The sequence below is a fragment of the Lathamus discolor genome, chromosome 2 (assembly GCF_037157495.1).
Source record: "Lathamus discolor isolate bLatDis1 chromosome 2, bLatDis1.hap1, whole genome shotgun sequence".
Lineage (NCBI taxonomy): Eukaryota > Metazoa > Chordata > Aves > Psittaciformes > Psittacidae > Lathamus > Lathamus discolor.
The window spans coordinates 66364078-66377959 of record NC_088885.1 but is presented as its reverse complement, the minus strand read 5'-3'; the positions used below and the strand labels follow the sequence as shown (position 1 = coordinate 66377959).

Genomic DNA, 13882 nt, shown 5'->3' with positions numbered 1-13882 from the left:
ACCTCTCTTTCACAAAGAACTTTTACGCTTTAATTCTGGTCTCATTAATGAGACTTTAAATATTCAAGGCCACAGCCATACTGTGCAAAGGCAATCTATGAAAGAGTGCATTTAAATCTACAATTGCAAATGGTCTGTGTTTATCTACCTAGATAAGACAGCCCTGTTCATTTCAATTACATAAGGTCAGTTCCAGGCAAATGTAAACTGGCATTTGAAGTTCATCCCTGCAGGACAATGAGACAAGGTAAAGCTTCTGGGACAGGTTTCCATCTAAATAAAACTTGACAAGTAGTCCCTAATCGCAGAGCTTGTGGCTGCACAAAAGGCCATTTTCAATTGATTTTGAGGATGGGGGAAGAAGAGTAGCAACAACTGTGTTTCAAGAAGATTTCGAATTCAAGACACATTCTGGTAGCTTCTATCCTTTATTCGCAGCTTCCACCTAGAGGTAATTGCTGCTGATTCCCACCCGCCTCCCCACTCCACAGGATGCAAAGTGGCAGAACAACTACAGCAAAAAGCATTAGATTTTATAATTTTGGCAAAATTATAGTTACTTTCTTCCTGTCCTGTCAACTAGATTGTCATGTTAAAGGAAGGAGCTGGGACTCTTCTTCTTGGAAGAGAAACAGTATGTTCCTGGACAGATGTGCCACATGAACAAACAGAAGGGAAGGGAAACAGAGCCCTGCATACAGAGTGTGTAAGAGGAATATGTCTCCCCACCCCCAGCCCATTCTTGTATGATGCCTCAGTGCTCAGTGCAACCCTCCTGCTTCCTCCTGGCATATAGAGCCAGAGACTTAGGGAAAGCCTGAGGCTTTGAAACAAGGTCAAAAAAAAAAAAAAAAAAAATCCCAGAAGGGGATGAAATTCCTCTTCAACCCTCTCCATGTGCACCTGCATGTGTACCCATCAGCGCAAACCAGATGGTTTTTCTCAATGTCCTGCATGAAAGGATGTGTTTTTACCATTGCTCTAGCACCCTCTTGCTACATTGTGACAGCATTTCTGCCCTGAAGCAGAAAGAAAATTCCCTGGTTGTGAACAAAGGAAAAAAAACTACTCCCTCTGTGCCATTTTCATCACTTTTAAGTTTCTTTCAATCTCTCCACATAAACAGCAAGCATGAAAAAAACACAAGAGTGCTTTGCAGCCACAGTAAACAGAACATCTTGAAAAACAGTTGGGCATGAAATGTTTTCACCTTTCACAGCATCAGAGATGACAACCATTGTCTGAGAGAGGTGTTTTAGGAAGAACCTGCTTTTGAGGCAACCTGGCTGAAACAGAGTATGTCAAGGTGTGATTTACCTCTAACACATAGAATCATAGAATAGAACAGAATCGTAGAATAGTTAGGGTTGGAAAGGACCTCAAGATCATCTAGTTCCAACCCCCCTGCCATGGGCAGGGACACCTCACACTAAACCATCCCACACAAGGCTTCATCCAACCTGGCCTTAAACACTGCCAGGGATGGAGCACTCACAACCTCCCTGGGCAACCCATTCCAGTGTCTTACCACCCTAACAGGAAAGAACTTCCTCCTTATATCCAATCTAAACTTCCCCTGTTTAAGTTTTAACCCATTACCCCTTATCCTGTCACTACAGTCCCTGATGAAGAGTCCCTCCCCAGCATCCCTATAGGCCCCCTTCAGGTACTGGAAGGCTGCTGTGAGGTCTCCACGCAGCCTTCTCCTCTCCAGGCTGAACAGCCCCAACTTTCTCAGCCTGTCTTCATACAGGAGGTGCTCCAGTCCCCTGCTCATCCTTGTGGCCCTCCTCTGGACTTGTTCCAACAGGTCCATGTCCTTTTTACATTGAGGACACCAGAACTGCACACAATACTCCAGGTGAGGTCTCACAAGAGCAGAGTAGAGGGGCAGGATCACCTCCTTCGACCTGCTGGTCACACCACTCCTTTTGATGCAGCCCAGGATACCGTTGGCTTTCTGGGCTGCAAGCGCACACTGCTGGCTCATGCTCATTTTCTCTTCGACTAGCACCCCCCTTTTTTAAACAAAAAAACCCAAAAAACAAACAAATGCAGTGCCCCACTACCACAAATTATGCAGTCAAGTTTCCCACATTTGGGGAAATCGCAGGGGTCAGCACACCCGGAGTGCAAGGGATGAGCCTCGCCCTGGGAAAACCACCTGCTTGATCATGGTGTCTCCCCTGCCAGGTAAGTATGTTTACACACATGCACACGAAGACTAGGAAGAGGCTGAACTGAAACATTAATAAGGTCAATCACTACTGAAGCTAAGTGAGTGATGTGCAAATGAGGAGAAAAATGCAATTAAATGCTGATGCAGTCTTCGGGCATTACTTAGAGCAGCTGGCTGAGGCCAAATCTTTTGCAGGAAAAGTGGTTTATCTCCTGGCTTCCCGAATTGCATCAGAGGTCAGCTGAAGAGGTTTCAGCTCTGTCCTGCTATGGGATCCTTGGCAGATTGCTCTAGCTGGACTCCTTCCAGCTCATCCCTTTTTCCATTTAACGTATAGCTTGAATAAGGAAAACAAGATGAAGGCTTTCAAGATAACGCAGTCTTTCACAAACAGATGCAGAACAAAGCACAGGAAATTCTGAGCAATATAAAAAATGAATGTTGCCTGTTCAAGGCTTATCTGGAATGAGTTAGCCTCTTAGTGGACAGATCTGAAACATCACACAGTCCCAGCTGCAACTGCAATGCTAACAGTCTTGTGAAGGGAGAAAACAGGATGGATAAGGGTAGCACATTAGCTGCCTATAGCTCTCTGAACTGGAAACTCCTTCATCCATACCACAAAAAACACTTGCAAATCAGGCTTGTCACTGTAATCCCATCACCCTAAGCACAAGGCTTCTATATCTACACCTTTGACTAGACTCCCCCTCCACAGTATTAAATTCACTTAAAGTGGAAAATAAAGGACATCAAAGGCAGGTTATTGAAAACATGTACTCAACTAATTCTGGATACAACATCACATTAACTGCATGTAATAAATCTGTGCTAGTCAGACACACAAATAAGAGTTTCAAATGCATATGCATTTATTACAATGCAAAGCAATCTGCTGTGACTTAACAGTGTATGTGCTGAGCTATATTTGGTTTTTTGGGAAACATTCACCCACAGGCTCTGGGAAGGAAGTATCTGCTATGTGATGAACCCCTCATTATTCACAGCAATCAAAAGACAGCAGTTTCTTGGAGATTTTCAGTCAGAGAGATCCCACCAAAACCTAACCAAAACATGGAGGCAAGAGTTCAGAGCACAGACCAACATCCCAGGCTATTATGAGCTATAAAATGAACGTGAGCAATTCCTTAAGTTTTGTTGCTCAAAAAGGCAAGTGATCTTCTTGCTTTCCACAGCATAAATTTTACATTCAAATGTGCGTTGATGACACCTGAAATAATGACATACAAATCTATTGATGTTTTTGGTTTATTCCATGTCACTACAAGTATCTCCAAGTCCATTCTGATTGGCAGTCAATCCCCTTAACAAGTCAAAGTCTGGGAATACAGTTAATGACAGGTATTTGAGGTGAAAAATAAGGTGGCCTTTGCAGCTGTATCAGGCAACTTGCACAAGTGGCTACCGTGCCCATCAGCAGTTACAGCAATCTGTCACTAACTTCTACTTTTAAAACCACTTTACTGCAAGAGTTAACACGACAAGGTTTACAGCACACATCTGCTCTGATTAAACAGTCTAATGGCCTTAAGAACATCCTGCTGGACCCAAATAGTTCTCAAACTCTTTCCACTCTTTCAAACAGCAAGCCCCTTCTAAGAGGCCCCCCACATCAAGGAAAAACTGCTGTAGAGGTTGTAAGACACAAGACAGGCCCTTGAAGACGGAAAATGTATTCCCTCTAATACTCTGAAAGTGCTCCATAAAAATGTAATCTTGCACTAATGGCTCAAAGCTATAGTGCAGAAATGACTAGCAAAAGCCTTATTCAAAGCTAAGCACAGTTTCAGAAAATACAGTTCCCTGGAACTGAACACAGTAAACTGTATTACACAGACCATGTATGACTGAAACGTCTCTCTGCCATTACTTGGGATACTGATTTTATTCCCTGTTGCATTCCTGTTTTCTTAACAGAGTATGCTATTTCAACGACTGACTTTTTCTTTCAATGCTGCTTTTCTAGTTACATTCCTTATTGTCTGTCCTTCAAATTAAAACCACTAGTTATTAAATGCAGTTTCCTTCTGCCAATCAGGGAAAACAGGAGAGCAACAGGAACACTGCAATTTAAACCCTCTTTACAACAGCTACATAATCCTACCTGCAGACCTTTGATCTCCACGAGAACTTTTTATTAAACCCTAAAATAATAACGATGATGAGCATTGGGCATCAGAGAGAAAGAGGTAGTGGTCTCCCCACTCCCACGCCTTCTGAGAAATATTGTTCTTAAACAGAGAAGCACTGTGCTCACTTTGTCTAAGCATACTGCTGGATTGCAAAGCTTACTGCTTGCAGTGCCTTCTCCACTTCATGTCTGCATTTTGTGTAAGTTTTCCAGCCCTTTCAATAGCACAATCTCCACCAGGCAAATAATGGCATGGAACTTAATCGTTTACATTACCTTTAACAGCTGTTTAACTTTGGTTTTATTACTTAACAGCAATTTAACAACTCAACAATGGCCAGCACCAACCATCAGTTCTCATCTCAGCAGATCATTGGCATGAACTTCATCCAGCCCAGCCTGTCAGTTTGAAGGACAATGTTCTAAGCAGATCTCTCTGGTTTTTAACATCCAAATAAAAATCTAGTCAGTAAAAATACCAAAACAAAACTAAACCCAAGTTTAAGCCTCTTTATCTGCCAAACAAAGAAGTGGTTAAGCTAGAATGCAAAGTGGCGCATCTCACTTAAGACTACAGTAAAAAAGCAGCTTTGCTAAAGCTATGTCTTACTCTCATTTCTAAAATAAGCAAACTAGAATTGCAAAAGGTACAATTTTTGTCAGAGCTGACAATCCTACCGCATAAAACCACCACCATCCTTCCAGCTGCACGTACCAGTCAAAAAGATGCCAGGGTGCAAATTTAGGCTAGTTGGTGACTTTTAGGGCTGCCAAAGACAGAATGAAGCAGTTTCCTTGTCTACACTCAAGGGTGCTCCGCAGACTGTTAATACAAACCAACAAAGCCAAGGCAGCAGCTATGCAGAATGAACCTGACTCAAGGAAAACGAAACTGTTGTCCCTTGTGGGGTTAAGGCAGGTTTTTTTCCACATGCACAGTCTATGCAACGAATTTCACTAGTACATCAGTGGTGGGGGTGTTGTTTCTGTGTGTGGGTTTTGTCTTGGTTAAGAAATACATAAATCTAACACCTACAATTGCAAAGCACTTTGCAATGAATTTTTAAGCTGCATCCTTTTTGCTCCTATTTCTGGCAACTCTTGTCCCCTCTAGCATCTGAGGCTGTGGTGAGACAACTGCATCAATCCTAAGGCTGTGGTTAGACAAGATGACTGTGCTAACAGAGAAGCTTGCTACTATCAAATGTGGTGTATATGGTCTCCCCTCCTCCTCCAGCTTTCAGTCAAGGTACTTTGGCTCTCCATTTTCCCCAAAATAAGCACTCAGTGCTCCTCTGACCTCTTGACGAAACTGTGTAGTTTACTGAACTATAAGAAAACAATAACTTTTTAGAATTATTTTACTGGGCTGGTTTTCTGTATATTAGTACACTGACCCAGCTGTACTGCACGAGCAATCAAATGGCAGAGCCAGCACAAGACAGGAGGTGAAAGGAATCGGACCCATTAGCCTCTGCTCACCTCTTGCCCACCTTTCCTCACCTTATTTCTTTTAGACCTACAGTAACTCAGTCTCCAGAGTTTAACAGATTATGCACGCGCCTCTGCAGATTCTTCGCTGCCATTTTCTTTTTCCATCACTTACAATTAGCAATATGCAAGGAGGTAAAATTATTTTTAGACTACATTACTTGACTAGAAATGCACTCAGGGGCAACAGCAACTCCTTTTAGAGGGCCATGAAATGAAGTTTTTAAGAATATTTATTATGCAATTCCTCTGTTTCTCTGGTTAAAAAAATATCCCCCTCTGTTACGTCTGAGAGAAAAAGGATGATGGGAGTCCTGCAAGAGGAAATTTTCTGGCAGTCTTGCCAAACACTGAAATTGTGTTGAGACAGGAGCACAACTTGGACATAATCGAATTGTGTAGAGATCACCACGGGTGTAATTTGGTCTGCAGAATTTTTGTAAGTGGTGATGATGGAAAAGGTGAAAAGAGCCTGTGTCAGCCGATGAACAAGTGAGACCCTGGCAGGCTCAAAAATGAATTCTGTTCTTAAAAACAAAACAAAACAAAACAAACAAAACAAAAAAACAAACAAAACAAAAAAAAAAAAAAAAAGAAAGGAAAAGAGATTTGGAGATTTTCAATGGAGCCCAACCCCAACATCCTGTTATTTATTTCTTAATCTTTATATTCACTTGACAGCAAGTACCAAAGTGAAAATGATGTTGAATGTCATGACAAATCTGCTCAAATGCTTATTTTCCGAGCCTTTAGGTGAAAACATCTATAATCACAGTTTAAAACTATCCAAAAAGGCTGTTTACTCTGAATGTAAAGAGGAAATACTGCAAAGCTGAAAGAGGCATTTCTGCTTCTGTAAATGCATGTTAAAAATCCACTTACAGACAAGGGTCCTTGGCACACTTACCATCTTCTCCTAAAGCTTAGGAGACAGACAGACATTACCCACTGTCAACAAATGCAATTTCACATCACTGATGGAGTGAAAAGCTCCCCAGACAAATGTTAGCATAAAACCTCCTTCCAGTACTTAATTGTAACCTTCAAAAACAAGAGAGATGAAGTTATCAGTACATTTGAACCATCATAGTGAATGAAGAGGGCCACTTTGTTGCTCAAAATTAAAGGCTGGTTGGTAGTCCAGCCTATGTGTCTGCATCAGGGAGGAAGGAAGGGCATGTGGTTCTGGGTTCACAGGGGCGCAGATGAGACAACAGCACTTCCCTGAGGACTGCTGTGTTTTCATCTGCACAAGCAGGAAGGGAAGAAAAGATCCATGGCCTCAGCCCAGAGAAGTGGTTGCCCTGCTGGCTGCTGCTGCCACCCTCACGTATTTGGCTTCTGGCAAATAATGTATGGCACTGAGCTGAAGGACCAGGCTTAGCTGTGTTTACGCATTTATACCACATCTGTTGCAATTTTTACACGATGCCTGGGGAGCTACCTATGTGGCCAGGGAAAGAGGTTTCACCAATAAAACAGAGACAGATGAATCCTGCCCCACTTCACCCTACACTGGGGACACCTATTTCAGCACGGCCCACTGGGGAATACAGACAGAAACCCCTGTGCAGCAAACAGGAAACACTTTAAAATCTGTGCAGCAATGACAAAACTAGCTAATTCCGGACAGCACTGCTGCCTGCCCCAGCCAGCCTGGCCATCCAGTCCAGCAGCAAAGGGGTGGGCAGACTCAGGCGTCAGAGCAGGCTGCTTCTGAGTCCCGCACCACAGTCCCACAACAAGCTGCCTCAGAGGCTCCTGCCTCTACTTGCAGAGACATGTCAGTTCTGGAAAAAGCAACAGAAGTCCAGCAAACTCCAACAAAACCCACTTTAGCTTCTGCACGTGAACAGCTGAGGGCAGGAGCAGACCAGCACTAAGGAGAAAGGGGTGTCACAGCTGTCTGTGGACCACAGCTACCTCCATGAAAGCGCTGACATTGTTCCTTCTGTTTAAAGAGCACACATAAAATGAACAAATTACTTTAACTGCCCTAAATGCAATGTGAAATCTCACAGAATAGCAAAATTACATGGTTTTACTCATTTCTATTTACTAAACGAGAAAGACTTCCAACTTCTGTCTCAAACCAAAGCACTCCCTTGTGTGCATTTGATTTCCACAACTAGCTCATGTTTTGCCACAACCTTAACCTAGCTGGCATATTTGCAAATTGCCATGACACCTTTCTAGGACAAAGTATATCTTGTGAAAATGCACTATCTGCTTGAATGATTCTAAAGTCTCGTTTGTCATGTCTGTAGATTAACTAACCGCCCTCAACAAACAAGGAAACTTTGGCACTTCTTCCACTTACAAAACACTAGCCCTATCACTAATTTCTTTACCACAAGTTTTGAAAATGGAATGTAAAATTTTACATCATAAAAATTTGCTTTATAATATCTTCTGAGGATACTGGATTTATTCTCATAAACAGAACACAAGCAATAATTGCATCTTTCATTGCCCATTTTACAGCCATATCTCGCATTCTAAGCTACACGAGAAGAAAACAATTTCCCAAGGGAATTAGTTTTCCTTTTAGATGAGGATCCTTGAAAACTGGTATCACTATTCCAAACACCAATCCCTATTCTTAAAATCTAACGCAAATGACAGGCAGCAGTACTCAAAATCACTAAAGAGGTCCCTCTGGGTTTTCCAGTACATGACCTTGTTTCCATAATCAGAGTTCCAGTATCCCATTTAGGGCTGCAGAGGGTTTCTTGACAACCTGCAGAAGCACCTCTCTCAGATTTTATATTCCCGCTGCTGGAGAGGAACTCGTAGCAAACAAAGGCATACTGTAGGGTGTCATTCTGTACTCTGCAAATAACTAGTGTCAACATAGAATTACAGAATAGTTTGGGTTGGAAGGGATCTTAAAGATCATCTAGTTCCAACCCCCCTGCAATGGGCAGGGACACCTTCCACCCAACCATAAACATTCATGCAATATATCCATCGATACAATGGCCGTAATACACCTTCTTGTCTTTCTCTGAAATCGTTCTAGCTGGGAGGAGGGAATAAGAGTAAAGAAAGCAGAAAAACAGTTAAAATGAAAAATAACTGGCAGCACAAACATGTAAGCAAAAATTATCAGGTGAAAAGGAGATATAAAAAGCTTAGAAGGAGACCTGCAAACATACCACCATCCCCAAACAAAAACCCACTACTTTAATCAGGGATATTTAAGAAAAAGGGTTTTAGCCACACACTGAAAATGGCAGGATTGTTTTCATGATAATAAATATCTTTAATAGCGAGGTGGAGACAGCCAAGGTATTATAATACATGTAATCTCCACACATCACTTGAATTTTTATCTTAAATTTTATTTTGCTTTTATTATTCGGAGAGGCATGAAAGTTAATTGTCTCTGTGCCACCACCAGCACATCTTAGAGCCTGCAGAAACTTTAATACAGAAAAGACTCCTGTTAATGGGTTCATCTCTCACATTTAAAATTAACTTGCTTTTCTCACTATCAAAGAGGCACTATTATTCCAGCTACAAAATCATTAACAATACTACCGTACTCACCATCTGAAATACCACTGACAATCATTTTCATACACGTTTAGTTGTAGCTTGGCAAACGCTGGCAAAGCAACTTTTGTAGCATGTTTATACAACTTCAGCCACTTCAAATCCATAAAGACATCAGCTGCAAGAGGCTGGCATTTTACCTTCCTCTATAGCCAAAAATAAGTACTTTCAACTGAAACAAATTACATATTACAAGTCTATAAATAAATAAATTTCAGGGATGACAGTTATAAAACCAGAACAAAGAAACTCTCTGCACTACAGATGGTGGCACTAAGATCAAATCCTGCTACCTAGCTGTTTGTGGGCCCCTGAACTCTCAGAAGTATGTGAAACCAAACCACATTTCCAAAATGAACAGGAAGCTCAGAGACCTTGAACCCTGTTCAGACCCCTCCTTTCCACTCCTGGAAACAGTTAAAATTTGCCAGGTACTAGAAGGTGACTTTCAACAGCTGAAGAGGCAATACCCTTTAATGCTCACTAGGGACAGCAGCACAAACCTTACACTTTGCAAGGCAAAGCACCCTAACCAGAATTCAGAGGGGCTCAGCTTTACAGAGGCACTGAACACATTTAACTTCAAGTTATTGCAGCTACATTCCCCCCAGATGCCTTCCCCAACAGTTATGGGTGCTTAATGTTAATAAAGATATCACTTACATAAAACTATATTTAACTGCATGCTACTTTTAGGAATAACGTGCAAGAAACACTGCTTCTGCGCTGCATGTTATAACAAAGGACAAATGCAAGGAAATACTTCTTATTCAAACAGTATGAAATCACGTATCTAAGGCTCACCCTTAAAGTACTATATTTCCCTAAATTCAGAATAGCACAGTAATTTCTCAGGACAACCTGCTTTTTTCCTCTGCATGCAGAGACCTGTGGATTTGTAAATGTATGGCTACAGTGGGTTGGTTTTTTTTACGATTTAATGAACAAATTGCATGTTCAAATTGATTTTCTTAATGTCACTGTACAATATCAATCCTCTTCCCTTTTGCAAACTTTTTATTCTCTGTATAATGAAACATTCTTCCAAGTATCAGTGGATTTAAAAAATCCAGCTTTTTGGACCATGATGTTAAAATAGAGCAGCACTGAGACAGGACATTTGAAAAATCATTCAAGCAAACAGAAAGAGTAACACAGAATATCATTCACACTGGAAAACAAAACCAACCAAAAACCCCACCACCAAAACCCCAAAGAACTGATCACCTGCATTTGCAAAGGAGAAAAAGCACTAAACACCACAGTTCTCAATGGGAGAGGCAAGCTCTGAAGATGCGACTTGTGCCCCTAGCACAGGAAGCTGGTGGCATAGTCTGTATCTGGTACCTGCATCAACACAGCATTCCCAGCCAACTCACTTTTTATCTAAGCTTTGGAGAAACTAGACACCATACAAACCTCAGTCATCCTGTAACCTGGCACACCATCAAAGCCTCCTAACACACAATTACTGTGCTTCACGCCTTTAGACTTTTTTCCTTTGACTAAACAAACCCCCCACAATGGAATAAGAAACTTTTCCAAGAGCAATTGTGTTTGACAGGAGATCAATGATGCAGAGATGTTGGAAGGAAAAAAGCCAGCACTGTTTTGTGAACACCTCCAAGCTTATTAATGGCTTGCTCTTAAAGATAGATGCCCCTTCCCATCAGATCAGTATTTGATATTATTACTGAACTCAGAAGTCTAAGGTCTTCTTTAATCACATTAAGGAGCTTGCAATTGCTTACGCAATACAGTAACTTCATCATGCTGCCTGTAGTCATCCAGCCATTTCCTTAGGTTTTTGTCTTGTCAGCAATAGCACTCAGCGAACATGCAGTGAAATTTGACTCGCCATGTCAAGCTACATATGAATATGAATAACCTACCAAGTAAGCACCCAGCTGCTGCTTTAATGCATTAGCACATATATAGTTATGCACATGCCTAAAAGGAACTGCCATAAACCTCCATAAAGAAACAAATAAGCTCTGGTAGGTAAAGAGAAAACCATAAGCCTGCCCAGAAATCTAAATCCTGCCAGTCATCACTTTCAAGGCTCAAGCCAGCATGACAAAGCCTTTTCAGGAAAGGGTCCTGTGTCAGAGAGTGAATCTTAAGAGAGACACAGTTTATATTCACCTCTCAGGACACCATGGCTTTTTAAAGCAAGCTGTAAGGGAAGGGAGAGCAACAGATAATAACTGGCCAAAGGTTTAAATAAAATTAAACTCTTTTCAACTTCCTGCCATAAGGCTTGTCTGCATCTCCTTTTAAAACCTCTAAACAACCACTCTGTGAACTGCTAAACTAGGCAAATCCAATGTTCCAGCATTTGTGTCCTCTCAATCCTCTAAGTCTTTTTATGTAAGCCCTGTGCTACTTCACCTCTGGACAACAGTGTGGAATGATACCACTCCAGAGATACAGATCCTGGTTAGCCAGTTACTTGCATCCAAATGACATCGAGTAGATAAATTCCATCTGACTGCCCTTCCCCAAGACAACTGAACCCAATCATATTTAAATGGATACCTTCTCTGTCAATATACTCAGCACATCAGGGAGCAGTGTGACCAGAAGCGCCTCCTCTTCTACTGAGTGACATCCTGTCCCTTATCTTCCTGCCCGACACCTACCCTCCACCCCAATCCCTATCCCAACTGGTTCACCAAAACTGAAACATATGGAATGTTGAACCTGGGCATTTTACGCACTTCAGAAACAAGTTCTTCTGCACAGATCAAAAGGGTACAGTGCATGCCCGACGGTGCACTGGTCTCCTTCCTCCCTACAACAGAACCAATACATTGAAAAGGACGGAGTCCCTCCAGCAGTACCGCAGAGGCAGCTCACCGTTCACTGCCTTGAGGCTCCCACTAATGCCATCACCATGCTGCCGCTTCTGTGCGTTCTTGAACTCCTTCAGAGATAAATAAAGAACCTTCCGCACCACTCTCTCTTCTGACCAGGGAATCCCATCGCTGTCATCCTAGAGGAGACAGAAATGGAAGAGATATTAGTTGCGTGCATTTGAAACTAAACCAAAACAAACAAAACCCCAAAGCCCAGGGCTACACGGATTATTTTTAATAATAAAAAAAGCTGAAACAGAGAACAGAAATATAACTATCATCATCAAGCCAGAGCATTAGTCCCTCTAATGCTTTATCTTGCAAACAGCAGTAGCCCTGTACAAGGTGTTAAGACAGAAGGCAAAACTTATCTGTTAAAATCCTCATAAGGAATCGCTTACAGAGAAGTTTATCCCAGCCAGGAAGGGCTCTCTCTGATAATTTGGGGGAGGACCGAACTAAATCGAAATGTTGCAGAAATTTAAGAGGTTAAGTTTTGTGAGCAGACTTCTCTTGTTGCCATTTTGGCCTTGATTTGTGCCTCTTGGCTTTGGAATCTGCTTTTTTTTTCCCTTCTGGTTTAGTGATTTGCATTTATTGAAAATGTTACAATGAAGTTGTACATTGATAACACGGAAGTTATTCTTAATTTAACTAAAGGTAAAGCCAAGTGGAATTTGGCCCATAGGGTATATGCTTTCTACTTTATTATTAGGAGACAAATGTTATATTGTCAAAAGGAATACATGTCATACTTGGTACTTGCTTTAGTTAAAAGATTAATTCCCTGGAAAAGCATTTCCCCAAAGCCTTTAGTATTCAAATAAATTAAGTCAGCAAATTGATATAAAGACATAAGCGAGATCAGGTAATATTTTCATAAGCCCTATAATTGTCTTGGTGTCTTTAAAAAAAATCATAATTTGAGCATTTTTGCCCTTGAATTCCTCAAGGGCGACATCACTGCCAAGCAAAAAGACTAACATTTCTAGGCAGGCCTTATTTAGGTAATGTAACCACAGCATACTGCCATGCAGCACTGGAAACCCCAAAAGCCCCATCAGCGATTCCCACCAGGAGGCAGAAGAGTTTATACCATCCCATGTGTCAAAGAAGTGACCAACACAATCAACCGGTGGAAAAAAATAAAATAAAATAAAGAAAGAAAAAGACCGCAGTTTAGGGTGACCACTGATAGCTTTTTCTTTCTCCTCTAGTGACTTAACTGGCATTCAGCTGCTGAACTGTGATCAGAAACATCACATTCCCTCCACTCCTCCAACACCCCCCCCCCCCCAATTCAACCTTATATGGCAAATTACTTGGGAAGAAGAAAAAAAATAGGGCAACACAATGAGCACAGTGAAAGCAGCCAGTGTGTCAGCAGCAGGATGTACATTTCGCATAAGGGACAAACTACTATACTTCGAAGAAGGCTGAGCTATGCCCAGGTAGATTTAGAGTAGAGGCAGCTCTGGGCCAAGAAAGCAAGTTTTGTAACTCAACACCCACAGCAACCAGAAAGGGAAAAAAAGACCCATCTCCAGGCAAGCAGTTTAAAAGGACTAGTACATCCAGCTATTTTGTCAACAGAGGTTTATGCAAGCAACCACTGCTTGCCATTTTGCTGCCAACTTAACTTCA

General features: G+C 41.7%; 1 protein-coding gene and 1 non-coding gene across 7 annotated transcripts in view; both read right to left on the bottom strand.

Moving 5' to 3' along the window:
* Window positions 1-13882, bottom strand: part of JARID2 (jumonji and AT-rich interaction domain containing 2) — a 220279-nt gene that overhangs the window by 113496 nt on the left and 92901 nt on the right. For all 6 annotated transcript variants that reach the window (XM_065667285.1, XM_065667283.1, XM_065667286.1 and 3 more), the window contains one exon: window positions 12240-12375. In XM_065667285.1, the coding sequence (XP_065523357.1) occupies window positions 12240-12375 (136 nt within the window). The remainder of the gene's footprint in view (window positions 1-12239; window positions 12376-13882) is intronic.
* On the bottom strand, window positions 2038-2201 carry LOC136009510 (U1 spliceosomal RNA). Its single transcript, XR_010610580.1, has one exon. It is a non-coding gene; the product is annotated as a U1 spliceosomal RNA (small nuclear RNA).